At 39.8% G+C, this 15,702-nt stretch overlaps 1 protein-coding gene across 1 annotated transcript in view; it reads right to left on the bottom strand.

Annotated features, from left to right (window-relative positions):
- NAA16 (N-alpha-acetyltransferase 16, NatA auxiliary subunit) overlaps positions 1-15,693 on the bottom strand; it is a 60,988-nt gene extending 45,295 nt beyond the window's left edge. Inside the window, exons 1-4 of the mRNA XM_021530813.4 lie at positions 15,445-15,693; positions 3,363-3,447; positions 1,055-1,159; positions 319-476 (exon numbers count right to left, since the gene is read on the bottom strand). Of these exons, the coding sequence (XP_021386488.1) occupies positions 319-476; positions 1,055-1,159; positions 3,363-3,447; positions 15,445-15,498 (402 nt within the window). The 5' untranslated portion in view covers positions 15,499-15,693. The remainder of the gene's footprint in view (positions 1-318; positions 477-1,054; positions 1,160-3,362; positions 3,448-15,444) is intronic.
- Positions 15,694-15,702: the final 9 nt, after the last annotated feature.

Here is a 15,702-nt window from a genome sequence, read left to right as displayed (position 1 = left end):
CACAATTGCTTGGCAAGTACTCGTTAATTTAAGTACTGTCCCTTTTCGTTACTATTTTAGTAAAAAATGAGTTAAGAGCTATTTTTACAAAGTGACTAGTGAATCCAATTGCACAGAACAAATATTTCTTGTTCTGCTCGCAACCTTATATAGAGCTTTACTGCAATATCTTTTCCTGCTTTCCTAAACAATAGCTTAAAGTATTTTTGAAACATATAAAGTAGTAGCAATAGAAATGCTACCAATAAAAGGTGCTGCAGTGGAATAGTACAAGAGAAGTCTAGCATCAATGAGTGGGAATTCAAAGAGAATACTTACTCGATATCCTTCTAAATCCCTCATCTGAATCTGCAACAGAGAGAGATCTCTCAAAATCTGTAGGTTATCTTTATCTAGTTTGAGTGCATTCCGGTAACACTTGATGGCTTCATCATATTTCTTATCCGAACGCTGCAGAAGACCATAGACATGCCAACCTAATGCAGGTTAAGGAAGATACATTTACAGTTTCCACAAAGTAACTGCAGTGTACTTGTATTACAGGCCAAACAACTTGACAACTTCCTTGAAGATCAGTACCTTTACAAATGAAGATTGATTACTGCAGCCAGACTTTACTAACACATTGTAAAATATTAAATGCTTCCAAATTTTTTTAAAATGACATCTTACTGCTTAAGTCACATTCAGAACCCCCTAAGCACTGTTACACAAATGAAATTACCCAAACTCCACCAGGCTGTAAGAGTTAGTCACAGACTGATTGCTTAAAATATGCTACCACAATTACAGTAGGAATTCTTACTCATGGAAGTGTTTCATTCTAACAATGGAATTTGTGTACAATTTCTAGTTTTCCTTGCTTGCCTATCTGTAACCTCAATTAGACTCCAGCTTTTACAGTACAGAAAAAACATAGAACTCCACTTGATTCACTGACAAAAGGGAAAGTGCATTTTGTGCATCAGAAGTCTTTGTCACGATCTCAGCATCTTAGATTTCCATCAATAGTGTGCCACAGAAAAATTATGAGGTTTTGTAGTACAAAGGATACAGACGTGACTCTTCACATCATTACGAAGTCCTTTACGAACAAATTCATATGCTTCCTCCTTCTTCCCTAAGCAGTTCAAGGTCAGTCCTTTCATCGCAAGTGTCTCTGTAAGAAATATCAGATACTTATGTTTCTGACTTCCATATGTCAGCTTCACAGTGCAGATATCCTTTGAAGTTGCCACACAGTGAAGTCTCCCATTAAAAAATAAATTTAGATCACAATAGCAGCCTAGCACAGCTGAAGACTATTACATGGATCATTTCCTTTCTTGAAACTGGTCTTAAAAAGATCACTTTTAGAGCATCATGCAGATGTAATGAAAACTGACAACACAAACTTTTATTAATTAAAAAATACACTTAGCTAGCTTTGAGAGAGTTAACAATAAGCTAAAGCAAATTTAGAGAGCTCCTCAATGTGTATTAAAGTTCTTGATGGAAAGACCCAAGGGAAAAAGGCTGTGTTCACCACAAGAAACAAATCTCTGTCACAGTCTGTTCCCCTGTTAAGACTTCTTATAAAGCATTAGTTAAGGGAAACATATTTACTACTACCATATGAGGAGTGCAAGAGACCACAATGCAATAACATTTTAATCAACATTCTGAGAGGCACACAGTAGACAAGCAAGTTGCATGTAATGCATCCACTATGCCTGAAAACTGTTCCAGATTCATATTTAAGTGTTTTTATTAAATAAGAGGCCACTTGTTTTGGTTCCTGCCAGAAAATAAATCACCATTTTCATCATAATGTTCTGGTTTTCCTCTAACTACAACCTCTTCCCCAGTATTAACAGCAACAGACTGTGATCTCAAGGTCAGCTGTAACAGCAGTTCCAGGTGTTATTGATAGACCCATTTAACACTTTTTCTGTAGAGTACACCTATAAGTAAATGATGACCCAAAATTAGTCAAAGGCTTTTTTTTTTTTGTTATTTTTTAGTTGTCCTACATTCACACTGTAAGAACAGAGAAAGCCAGAATGATACCTTTCAAATAATATAAGACATTAAGACATTTTAAGAAGAATATCTGCACTGTGGGAAAGGGAGTAAATAATCCTGCCTTCCCACACCAGGGAGATAACTGCCCAGCCACATCAATCCATCTGTTTTGCCACCTTCTCACTAAACTTTTGAAACTCCTTTTCTCTGAGGCTAAGTGTGACAAGTGCAGCTTTCAATTGCAGATCATCTCACTGGCTAAGTTCTGCATCAGCTGTCCATTCCAGGCTTTATTCCCAAGCTTCAAAGCCATTAGTGGCTCAAAGCCATGTAGTATGTGGACTGCCAGGCAGCTAGCTAGCTGTCCTGGAAAAGTTTAAGAGGCAGCAAGAGCAGAAAAGACAGATCTGTAAACAGAGACACTATAGAAACAGAAGTGCTAGTAGAGACAAATGTATTAAGTCAGAGCTGAACAAACCACTCTAGCTTTGAAGCAACAAAAAAACTACTTTTATCTCTAGAGAAGTAATGAAGACAACAAAGAAACAGCAGACATGAATGGAAGCACAAAAAGGATTAGTCAAACATTTTGACAAGATTTGACAGCATCAAGTAGGAAAATAATTTTACTGACAGAGTACATGCACACTCAGTGTTAGGTTGCTTCAACAGTAAAAAAACTCAAAAAAATCCACTGTATCAGAAGGAAAGTGTCTGAATAATGTAAGAGAAACCTGCAACACAGTAAGACTAGAGTATCCTATTCAGGATGTAAATAGAATGTAACAGATGTAAATAGAAGCAATATTCTGCTGCCCTGCTTCGAACAGTATTTATCAGAGCAGGATCACCAGATTCTGTCTTCAGCTTCAAGTATTAACAGCAACAGTATTACACTTAACTCTGCTCCCTTTAAGCAGCAACTTGTTATGCAGTATAGAAAATTTAAGACTATGAACTTTACAAAAAACCCTCCAGATTTTTAATTTATTCACAGAGCATCTTCATATAATATTAAAAAAAGGCTGGGCTTGCTTTAAATAGGAATATAAGAAAAACCCACATTAGCATTCTGACCCAGAAACCTAGAAAGGCAAGTTGGAAGCTTCACTGAAGTGTTGCTTCCACCATGTATTTTCATCTTCAACATCCCAGTGCACAGGAGTGTTTGACTGAGGCAGAGTGGAAACCTGATCTGAATGCACAAAGACTGAAAACCCAGAGTAATTATCCAGTCATAACAACAGAATCACATTCCACAACAGGCTCTTTTCTTCCTCAGGACTATGATATAGACTAATAAAACATTTAAGCTCTTGATAGGAGACAAAAAAAAAAAATCTTGAGTCTGCAGTTACCTCCATGTTCAGCAAATTTTGGGTTAGAAAGGATCATCTTGCAGAACTTGAGTCCATTTTTGTACTGTTTTTGTTCGTAACATTTCTGTAAAAGATGTGAAATATAATCATTGAAATGCATTTAAAACCACATTACCTTAGCATACTATTACAAATGTAGTCATTCGTCCAGCAAGATACGGCAATCAGATCACTAACAAACTCTAGGCAAATATACCTATTCATATTAAATTGCTTCTTCTCAGCATTCAGAACATGCAACAAATACTCTACCTTATGGTCTACTTTTTGATTAAAAAACAGAAATAGGAAAGGGAAGTAGCAATATCTACCTCAATCCAGAAATTCTTAAAATAGAAATTAGAGTTAGAAATCTTGACTCAATACAACTTTTGAGGAGAATTAATCTCAGAGTCTAGACGCTCCTTTCAAAATACCATTTCCCTGGCCTAGTGACTTCCCAGAACAAGACATCTCAAGACAGAAGACTTTCCTAGTTGCCAATACAGACTTTTGGAAAGAAGAAAGAAACCATGAAGTAGGATAGACTTATAACCTCAGAAATCGATACAGAGGTATCAGAGTGGGAGAATTTACTTGAGTATTAAAAAAATAAAACATCTAATTTCTACCTGTAATAGTACAGCTAAGGGCTACTTAGAGATTTACTTAGAATACAATTTACCCAATTACTAGGTAAACTGGCAAACTGTATGGTTCAACTGTGGGAACATACGGAAGAAACAAAATGTGAACATGGGTCCCTTTTCTTCTTTAAGAAGATACTACCTAAATCACTAAGGTTTTAGTAATTTAAATCAACTAGTGATCACTACAGTGGATCACTAAAGCAAATCTGTTTAAACCAGTTAAAGGCATGCTTGTTTTTGAGGTCACTTAAGCTTTTTAAAGGAAAAACCACCAAACCAGGCCTAACTTAGCACCAGTTTATGTCATTTCAGTTATGTGCTTGAGTGCTTTAACGGTCTCTCATGGATCATTCCCACTCCATCGATCTTCCAGGATAAAGGCAAAATCTGTGTTAAATTAATATGGAGATAGTTAACTCCTTTGCAATCAGAACAGATTATCCCATTACTTCACAGGGTAAAAGCAATGTAAAACACACCTATACTCACTTTGGGGTAATCGGGTAAGGCAGCAAAACAAGGCTCCGCCCCAGTCTGTGAGGAAGGGCTTTACTGGAGATAGTTCTTAGGTTATTGCCGCCTGAAACTCAAGACACTTGCAGCTAACCATGACTAAGTGCAGATTAAATCACAGAATAATTTAGGTCAGCATAAACCCTTGGAGGTCACCAAAATCAACTCTTAAAACAAAAGAGTTAACCCTGATATTAGATCAGGTTGATCTGCTCGACTTCTGCCAGAGAAGCAAACAGTTATACTATGGGAATTCACACTTAAACAGCAACAGAAAAGCTCTGAATGTTTGTTTGGCTTTTTTTTTTTTTTTTAACTGAGAACAAGTTTCAACATCTTTTACCAGAAATAACCTAGGTTGTGGCAAAACTTGGAGTCCCCTCTAGGGGAAGGTGAAATTCTCCTATTAGTCTGCTTTCTTTGTTAACTTACAATGCTTTGTAGCATTTTTAAGGAATCCTATGTAAACACCAACAATGTGCTATATATGCTTTCTAAACTTATTCAGGTATGCCTAAAAAAGTAGCAATAGCAAACATTCATTCACAGTTCTACAATTCTTGCAATGTTGAGTGAAACCCCAAATATACAACAGTGCTTGACCAGAAGCTATTTGAGACAAGTGTGCACTTAAAATAGATTAACTGCTGGAGAAAATCAGATCCATTATCCTTGTTCTGACATTTTTATCCTATAGAGCTAAGTCACAGGCCTATAATGAGAACTGAAGATTATGAGAGATAAATGTGATCTTTGGAGGACAGACAAGATCACATTTTCTAAAGTCCAGTACATGAATGGGAGAGGGAAATTAATGCACTCCACACTGAGAGGAAATGCATGTTCAATATTCAGTTTTTTGGCTTGCTGACAAGATAACCAGCATCCTTAGTTTAGGCTGAGAGAAGACCTCAGAGGTCCAAGTGCAAACTTTAATCCAGTACTGCAACATCCACCACTAAACCATGTCCCTAAGTGCCACATCTACACATCTTTTAAATAGCTCTAGGGTTGGTAATCCAACCCCTCCCAATGCTGGACAACCCTTTCAAGTGAAGAAATTTTTCCTCATATCAAATTTAAACCTCCCCTGGTGCAACTTGAGGCCCTTTCCTCTTATCCTGAGCCTTCTAGGAGAGAAGACCAACCCCTATGTTACTACAGCCTCCTTTCAGGTAGTTGTAGCACAGATGGACATTTCCTAGTTGGGAAGCCTGATGTCTCCATATGTTTTCTCAAGTTTTTTTACTTATCTGGACAAATTAACTGAAATGTATTTACTAGAATCTGTCCCACTGCATTCAGTCTTTGGTTCACTAAAAACTCAAGTTAATTTGCTGAGGTTTTTTTGGCTTTTTTTAACTGTCTTATCTGTAGTGCTTAATGTGATGCTCTCCCATCACCGCTTTATGGCAATCATTTGCTGCTAAAGCTAAAATCAAATAATGAATGTTTACACACTTTAAACCTCAAAGGGAAATTGTGGCAAGACGAAAATGTTATTCAGATCTTCTGCTACAAGATGTTCCTGGAAGTATGCTATCTCGTCTGGCAAAAATCTCATTTATTCCCTTTTTCAACACTATCTCAACAATATAATCTACTTGTAGACTACCATACCAATCTAGATACCATTTTGTGTACTTTGACCTAAGTATCAAGTACCTCTACACAGATGTCAAATTGGCACTGAATCTGAGAAGTAATTGTAAAGGTAAAAAATCCTACTAACAAGGATGCAACAATGAAAAACAAGAAAGGACTTGATTCCAGTATCACAATTCTTTGTTGCATCTACTTAGCAAAATGCCATTCATAAATTCTATTTTTCTATGATGACATTTTTTTAAAGACCTAAAACCTCTTCCACTACTAAATATAAACCGTATCAAGGATTTGAATCACTAGCACTACTTGTAAAACAGAAGGATTTCACATATCATTACTCAATCACGTGTCATTTATATCCTACTTAAACTATTTACAACATCAGGTTAGTGCAGGGATGATTTTAAAAACTACAGCTCCCTAGACACAGCATCTGCTGCTTTGAAAAAGGCCCTGCATTGAGAGAACAGCTATATTTTTCACATACATAGTTCAATACACAGGCAATTTTATGGCTGAAGAACATCCCATTATCTCGGACATTAACACTTATTTCTAAGAAGTTGTCTTAACAAAAAAATAAACTCAACTAGTGACTTAAAGAGACTGCAGCTGAAGCAACCAAAGCCCTTCCTCACTCCATGGCCCCAGTGCCTCTGAAGGTATTCAAGTGATGTATTATTTCACAAAGCATTTTTATGTGAAGACTAGATAAAGAATAGTATCACATTCAAAGACTGAGGACAGCTATTGCATCAAACCAAGTAGTGTCAAACACAGCAGTCAGGCTTCCCTGATCAGCTTAAATGTTTTAATAATTTAAAGTTGTTTAAGATGGTCTGTGACCGTAACAAAGCTGCGCTGAAGTTCAATCGAAATTGTACACTGACCCGTCTGATGGTGAGCTTGTGTAAAGAGGGCTTGTAAGAAAGGTGGGGACAACCTTTTAGTAGGGCCTATTGTAATAGGCTATGGGGTGATGTTTCTGTGTTAAAAGAGCAATTCAGACTAGACATAAGGAAGACATTTTTTTTATGATTATAGTGGTGAAACACTGGTATAGGTTGCCCACAGTGGTGATAGATAATCCCTTCCTGGAAACATTCAAGGAGTTCTGAGCCACCAGATCTAGGTGAAAATGTCACTCCTAACAGCAGGAGGCTGGACTACACGGCCTTTAAAAGTTCCTTCCAACCCAAGCTGCTCTATAATTCTATGTGCTTTTTTAACAACACCACTGCAATTTAAAAATTGATTCTGCTGTCTCTTGATACGAGTTTATCAAACACCAAATCAAAACCATTACCAACATTTTAACATTATTCTCCAATTCTACTTGTACAGCACACATTCTGTTGAGACAGGACTGCATATCAATAGGTTGCCCTGCCAGAAGTATGATGGAGCATAAGAACCACCAAAAAGAAAAATAAGCACTTCAAACCAATTAAACAATTTTAACATAGCTGCATAAATACAGCTTCAAGTTTTATTAGAAGAACAAATGAGAGAAACATTAGGCTGGAAAAGACCTCTATAATTGCCAGTCCAGCTGTCATGTTCTCATTGAACCGTGCTCCCGAGTGCCATATTTACATGCCTTTGTAAATACTCCCAGAGTTGGTGACTCAATCACTTCCCTGGGCAGCAGTACTTAACCACTCCTTCAGCATGGAAACTTTTCCTCATATCCAATCTAAACCTCCCCCGATGCAACTTGAGGCCATTTCTTCTTGTCCTGTCACTTGCTACCTAGGAGAAAATACTGACTCCCACCTCACTATCACCTCCTTTCAGGCAGCTATAGCAAACGATAAAGTCTCCCTTGAGCCCCCTTTTCTCCAGGCTAAACAATCACAGCTCCTTCGGCCACTCCTCCAATAAGACTTCTTTAAGACATCATTTGTTTTAGTCTTCTCTGCTACTATACTTCCATATAATCCTGCCTGCAGACCTCTCAGCACTCAACAGTTTCGACATTCTTGCCAGGTAGTGTCTTGGCTCTTGCTGCCAAGATTTTGGTGTAGAACTCTGAGAGGATTTTGGCAACACCTATGATTCATTAAAAGAAAAATTACTCATATACTCAATGCTCTGTAACACTGATGGAAGTGCTGCTTAAAGAAAGAAACCAAGAACTAAATGTAGAACATCAGAGCCTAGGGAAAAAGGACAAGGCTTGCACATCAAGCCTTATGGAAATGATATTGGAAGACAGCTATGCTGGAAATCTCTCCCAGTCACAATGGTGATCAAGTTCAGTAGTAAAAAACCATCAGAGTTATCAACGACACAGATTCTGATCAGCACCTTTTCTTAGGAGCTATCTGACAGTACTTTGGGGCTGATCAAATTACTGATACACATTTCTGACCAAAACCAGGCACAACCAATACAGAAACATTAGCATGCTGTCAGTATTCTTAATTGGCACTTCATACTTTAAAAAGCCTTGTTTTACTGCACATCTATAAAACAATGTCATCAGCAAAAAACAGGCAATCTATTTCCTACAACAGCTGACAAAATTAGCTGCGTATTTTAGATTTAGGCAACACTCAGTAGTTACTGCTTCTAAGCTAATAATTATTAAATTATTCACCAGTTTGATAGCAAGGTCTGTCCATCTTGTTTGAAGGAGTTCAGCATCTGTGTTGGAAATGCTCCTCATTACAAACTATATAGATATTTGCAATACTGATACATGAAAAGAAAGCATCCTGATACCACTGAAGTTCAGAGACAGACTAGAAACCTCTCCATGAATTTTTCCAAACAGCATCCCTCTCTCCACACTGACTTCAGTTCACCAATGTTTTAGAGAATGAAAAAGAAGTGTAGCTGGAAGAAGCTTTGGGTCATGGAGACCAAGAAAGCCCTGTCTCAAGCATCTTAAACTTCTAGTCCCAGGGCAACCATTCCAGAGTATCAACATATTTTTCTACCCATCCTCCATACCCTACCAGGATTTTATATATGCGTGGACACCCCATGTCTGCTATCACTCTGCTGGGAAGAGCAGTTAACCTCATCATCTGGAATAAAAAGAGGAAGACAACCTAAATACAGTCTTTGCTTGCTTCAATTGTCAAAATGGACAGGCCACACGATTCTTCCCCAGACCTGGGGACTTAGCAATGCAGAACAGTGCTGAGTCAGAACATGGACTATGGTGTACAACAGAACAAGCAGCCAGCACTACATGGTGGTAACATTTTGATCAATGTATTAATGTCACAGTAATATCTAAGCTTTCACTTTCATGATACTCTGTACACAACAACAGCATTTTTGTCCCTTAAACTGATTTTCACAATTATTCACGTTCAAATCATCACAAGACACAAAACTTGGTACATAATGCAGCCGGTAGTAACAGTTGTAATCATTGCTGTTTGTATTCTTTATTATTGACAGAATAAAATTTATTTTGTATTTATTACAGGAACGAATATGTACAATAAAAGAACGTTTTTTCACCATTTATTGTTACAGACCTCTTTAAAAGCCCAATAAACTACACCTATTTTAAAAGGGGAAGCTATTATCAATAAGCTTGCCTTAATTTAAGACCTAGTGAAATTTCATGCTGTGCACACACACTCAATACAATTTGAATTCCTAGAATATCCTTTGCTGGAAAAGGGCAGAAATAACAAAACAGAGCAGAAAGAGCTCTTGCTGACAAGTACTTTGCATTTGTAACTTCTGCACTGCTTGACTTAATACAGTTCTCTCCTATTTATGAACACGTGTGTGCCCCTGCAAAGCAAAAATTGTAACAGCAACACTAGAAATGAGACAGACATTTTCCAGTAATTTTCAATCTGCACTTTGTGCAGAAGTACTGAAGAGCCCAATCTACCCCATCTCCTGGGATGAATTGCAATTTCCTTAGCAAGAACTCAGACTAAGCAGGTGGCTCCACAACCTAGTGGAACTGCATCTGAGAGCAATTATATAAACGAAACCATGAACACCAGAACTGTTTTGTGGGATCTGATACTATACACAGTAAAATAAACATCAGACTTTAAAAGTCCCAAATTTTTTAGGCATCTTCAAGCAAGTTCAAGACAATTACTAACACAAGGCTTCAACATTAATTTAATCTCGACATTCCATACTTAACAACACAGTGATTCAGCCAAAAATCACATGAATCACAGCAGATCAGAGCTGAGATCAGACACACCTGGTACAGGTCACTGGAGGTAAGATACAAGGGCTGGATGCAGGGAGAGAGGCTAATGAATAAGATAAGCTCTACTGCAGTTCTCACCAGAATGTTCTCAGCCTCCAGTTATTTGTGCTTCACCAACACTCCAAGCAAAAGGGTTTATCTTCACTCACAAAAAGAGTAAAAAGGGTTCCCACCACACACCCCTCAAAATGTCCAAACCTTTTTATACAGTGAATACATCATGCAGCAAAGGGTTCCACAGTAAAACTACCTTTTTGTTAACAACTTCTTGTTTGGAGCCTGCTTCTTTGCAGCCATCATTTCTACCAAAATCAAAATGAATCACAATAGCTCAAAGATGGGCAAGTACATAGTTAACTTCCCAAATTACTTAGAACTTAACAGAAGTTTTTTCCCCTCTAGAAAGTAATTTCATACTCCTCCTTCTGAGGAGGCCTGGGGGAGGAACCAAGAGAAAGTGCAAAGCACAATGTAGTGCACGTGGAGACTTGCAGTGTACTTGGGCAGTGGTGTAACAGCCTATTTCTTTTCCCAGGATTCACCAGTTTTCACCATATAAGGGAAATTGTATCAATGAAACTTCAAATACCTCTAAAACGCTGAAATCTTGGGGCAATCCATCTCATAGCCCAGATGAGGTCTGTATTAAATTAGGATTTCCGAGTCTTACATTCATCTACAACCAATTTTGTTTGTTATGACTCAACTTTCTCCAAAAACATGGAAGCTTTCAGGTGGCCTTCACTTTTTGTGCCACAAATAGTTTAGAACTGAACTTTTCTTGCTATTCAGTGCTTGTTCTGCTCCATATAAACAGCCAAATAAGAAATTCAAGCATAAAATACAAAGGGACTTAACTCTGAAAAATTAACATTTTTTAAAAGAAAAGTATAAATAGAAGTCCATAATCAAGAAACAACTCACAGCATTCCACAGAATCCTGCTTTCTGAGCCTTGCATGATGACCTTCACAAACTCATTTTGAAAAACTAAACAAAGAATATCTATCTGGGATAAAGTCTTCTCCAAATGAGACTCTCAAATCACTGACAAATGTGAAGTGTGACTATCCCTTATGAAAGTCTTACTATTACCATTAGAGTGGCATCTATCCTCCACAATTCTGTTATTTCAGTAGTTTGCAGCTGGCCAGGCACCCTCACCACCTTGTTTGAAAGCCCGTATGGAGAGTATTGCTTACACTCTTCCTAGGCTGCCTGTCCTCAGCAGCACAAGCAAAACCACACCAAGAATCAGTCGTAAGTTACACCAGAAGATTTTAAGTGACTGTTCCAAACTCCTGTCTTTAAAAGGAAGGGATCTTTAATGTCAGACACTTCAAACTTCCACTGTTCCAGTGGTGTATTAGTAATGGCTACCTCAGCTACAGAGGCTATCTCATTTAGGAGGCCCTCATTAGCATAACAACATAACTTCCCAATTACCAACTTTAGTAGTTCATTAACTTCTCCATATCATTCCCAGGACACTGACTAGTTGCATGCTTATAGACCATTATTATTTCATTCAATATTTTTTTAAAAAGCTTTCAGAATTCTATGGATAAGAATTAATTAAATCATACAAAAACCTGTATATTTATATTTTATTCAAGAATAAATCTTTTAAGGTCATTGAAGAAGTTGGAGAACAAAAAGAACATTACAGAGAAGTTGAACAAGTCCTCAGAGAGGGCATTTTAAGTAATTTCTAGCACTTCCTTACCCTGAAAAATGGAAAATGCATGGCTGAATGAACTGAGCAGCAACATCCCACTGCTGGAAGGCTATATACTTCCATACGTTTTGAGTCTTATTAGTTGAAGTCAGCTGCAATTAAAGCAGCAAACCTTATTTTAGGCAACAGCAATATGAGGAATTTGCTAAGAAACCAAAGGATTAGTCAGTTACAGGCATGATACTATCCACAGTTCTGTTAAAAATGAAACAAACATCAGACAATACCTTATACTGCACGAGCCTGGGCTCACACCAATACATACTAGAAGACGGTAAGCATTTACTGAAAACAAAAACAACTTGGCAAGTGAGCCAACAAAGAATCCCAAGGCTTTCCTCTAAAACCTACTAGACTACTTCCAAAGATTACTCCCATGCCCTGTCCAGACAGAGCTGATTTGATTCCATAAAGCCAACGTTTAAGAACAACTCTGAGACAGTTTGTAGTATGGATTCTTGGGTGAAAGAAAAAAAAAAATCAAAGCTGCTTAAACTGAAACATACTCTTAAGGTAAGTTTACAGCTCAATTTTAAATACACAAACAGAAGATCAGGCTAAGCTTATAGAAGTAAACACCAAATACATGATACCAAACTTCAACCTTAACAAGAAGCCTAAGTTACCATGAGTATGCTTATTTTAGATAGCATCTGCCCCATTTACTTAAAAAGGCACCTAAGCTGAAGACTAACTTTAATTGGCAAGAAACACACAAGCACTCCTATATTAATTCTTATTTATGAAGCTTTTCTCTTCCATGAAAAGGGAACATATTCAAATACTTCATCCATGCCTTCTGTGAGGCTGTGAAGTGGAAGAGAAGAGCTTGAAGCTGCTCAGCCCATTACTCCCACACAACACCACACATGTAAGGACCAACAGGTCTTCCAGGGGTAGAGCCTCTAGACTGAGAAAGTTTCTGCAGAACAGTGACAGTATGGCCTAAGACACAAAACAAAACTGGAAGACAGAACAGAACAAGAAAGGAGCTTTAGAACTACCTTACAGTACTCCTGATCCAACTAGGACTACTACCTATACTGCAACTGGTATTACTTCACTAATCACCTAACTGTTAGTTTTAAGTCAGCTTGTTCAAGCACTGCCAAGCATGCAAGCACACAAATTGATGGGGCTTAAAGACTCTTTACTCAGCTTCTCGAGCAGCCTTCTCAGCTTACACTGATCTCCAAGAGGCCACACTAGCCAGGGCAGCTCTGCTGTTACTTGGGCCGTCTTGTTCAGAACATTGATAACCTGTCTCATATGTTACATCTACACACCAAGCCACTGTGAAGGATTTCTCATGATCTCCAAATGAGTTTTCACTTTCTCAACTGCTAATTCTCTGCAGAGTGTTCATAAAAATACTAAAGTCTTAATATATGAATATAATTTCCTTGCATCTGTTCCAAGTAATTAAATCACCACATGCTTATAGGGTCTTATTATGCAGCCTCCCACTTAATCCCTACCCCCAATTTTGGAAATTACTAGAGATGCTATGCGCATTTAAAATATTCTAGCAATGCCTAAGTAAGCAAAAGCTGGTTTGATTAAAGAGCCTTTAGCACCACAGGCTATACTACTAAACAAAAATACTCTGAGACATGTCAAGCAATCAAAGGGTTCCATTTGTAGTATGCCAACATTAGAATTCCAAAAAAGAAGTGCACCACGAAAGAGTCAGAGCCAGTCAGAAAAAAAATTTAAGAAATTAAGTTTCAAGAAGTGACACTATATGAAGAGGCAAGCCAGTAATTTTGTGACAATACTTTAGGAACTGCAACTGGCAGCTACAACTGGCAGCAACTGCAACTACACGTTACCAGTTAAAGGATTCTGAAAGTTTTATAATGCAAGTAAATTCCTGCATGAACTTCACTGAAGTTTTATGTATCTCACCTCCTTGCCTAAGTAAAATTTCCAACGGTTTTATCCACTGTTTAATATTTAAAAAAAAACTGTCTAAAATATGGTATCTAGAAAAGCCATTCTATAATCCAATCAAAAAAACTTTAGAGTGGCTGCTACTGTCAACTTGTCTGCTGCTAGTAAGAATAATCACTTAACTGTTCTAATATTAGTCACTTATTTTTAGCCGAGAGAAAGAGGAGTGCTAGAATGACTTACTAAGATGCATACCATAAGCATGCAGTAAGCAACAAATCACCATTAAGAACAAGTAAGTTTTTAAAAACCTGTATACTACACGAAGCAGCCAAAAGAAAACCGCTCTGAAGAACCTGCTGAAACAAATCAGCTCCATACAGAGCACAGGAGCTTAGTGACACTGAGCTCAGCTTCATGAAGCCCAAATGTCTACCTCTGAATCACTACTGTGGTTCTGAAGCACTGAAACTACCTAAGTAATTCAAAGAGAACTAAAGAAATCTGCGCCTGCCAGCAGGATTACTTAGCGTGCTGCACAGACGTCCTCTGCCTGCAGAGTGGTAAACTGAAACAAAACACCTCAATTTTGTTGAGGCTGGAACTCCATTACTATCACACTGACAAGCTCATGAAAAGGGGAGTGTGGCGTTTTCTTGTCTCGGGGGGGGCGGAGCGGGGCTTTTTATTTCTATAAAGTGTTAGCATGATAAAGTATAGTGATTGAGTTAGAAACTCACAGCTAAAGTGAGCTCCTTCTTCAAAATTACCTCGCAAACACTAAACGTCCTTTGCACCGCCAAGTCCCAAAGAGCGGAATTTGCCCAGCACAAAGGAGGTGGACAAGTCCTCCGAAGTACGCATAGAAGCAGGACACTTCATTCCACCGCACGTCTTCAACTACGCTGAAAACTGCTGAGCGAGCACTTTTAACGCGATCCCTACACCGAAACTGACGCTCTCGCTGGAAACGAAGTGCAGATGGGAATCAACCAAGCAACAGCAAATCCTGCTACACTCGCAGCGCGCTCCGAGGTCTTCTCCTTCCGCGCTGCGCGGGGAGGGGAGCGGCGCGGCGCAGCCCCGGCTGCCCCGCAGTCCCCGCGGCGGCGGGAGGAAGGCGCTCGGCGGCCCGGGGGGCTGCCTGGCTCCCTCCCTCCTTCCCGCTCTCCCGCGGCCGGGAGCCACACCAGCCCTTCCCGGCCGCCAACACGAGCCAACAGTGGCTCGCCCGGCCTGGTCGGCGGGCCCCAGACAAAGGAAGGAAGGAAGCGAGGACGAACCGGGGCGAGGAGGCGACGGCAGCGCGGCTCCCCCCGGCGAGCGCGGCCGCCGCGTCCGTGTGCGCTCAGCCGGGGCCAACTCCGGAGGCGGGCGAAGTGACCCGGAGGGCACCGAGCGAGGCCGGCGAGCCGGAGGGAAGAGGAGGGAGAAGCGGCGGCGGGAGGAGGAGAGAGGAGCGGGGCCGGTGGCTCACCAGGATCCGCTTGAAGAGGTTGCTCTCCTTGGGCGGCAGCGGCACGGACGGCATGGCGCGGGCGGCCCTGGGACAGGCACGGCTGGCGGGGGTGGGGGCGGCCCGGGAGGGGCGGCTGTCGGTACGAGGGGCGGGAGGAGGGGGGAGCGCCGGGGAGGAAAAGCCCGGAGTCGGCGGGGCGGCGGCGGCACTTTAACTCATAGCCCTGCGCCGCCCGCCCTCCCCGCCGGCTCCCCCGGGCCCCTCTGCGCAGCTGCC

Source organism: Lonchura striata, chromosome 1 (assembly GCF_050655825.1).
Source record: "Lonchura striata isolate lonStrDom1 chromosome 1, ASM5065582v1, whole genome shotgun sequence".
In the NCBI taxonomy this organism is placed as follows: Eukaryota; Metazoa; Chordata; class Aves; order Passeriformes; family Estrildidae; genus Lonchura; species Lonchura striata.
Note: the sequence above shows the minus strand (reverse complement) of the source record. Positions and strands in the feature narration are given on the sequence as shown.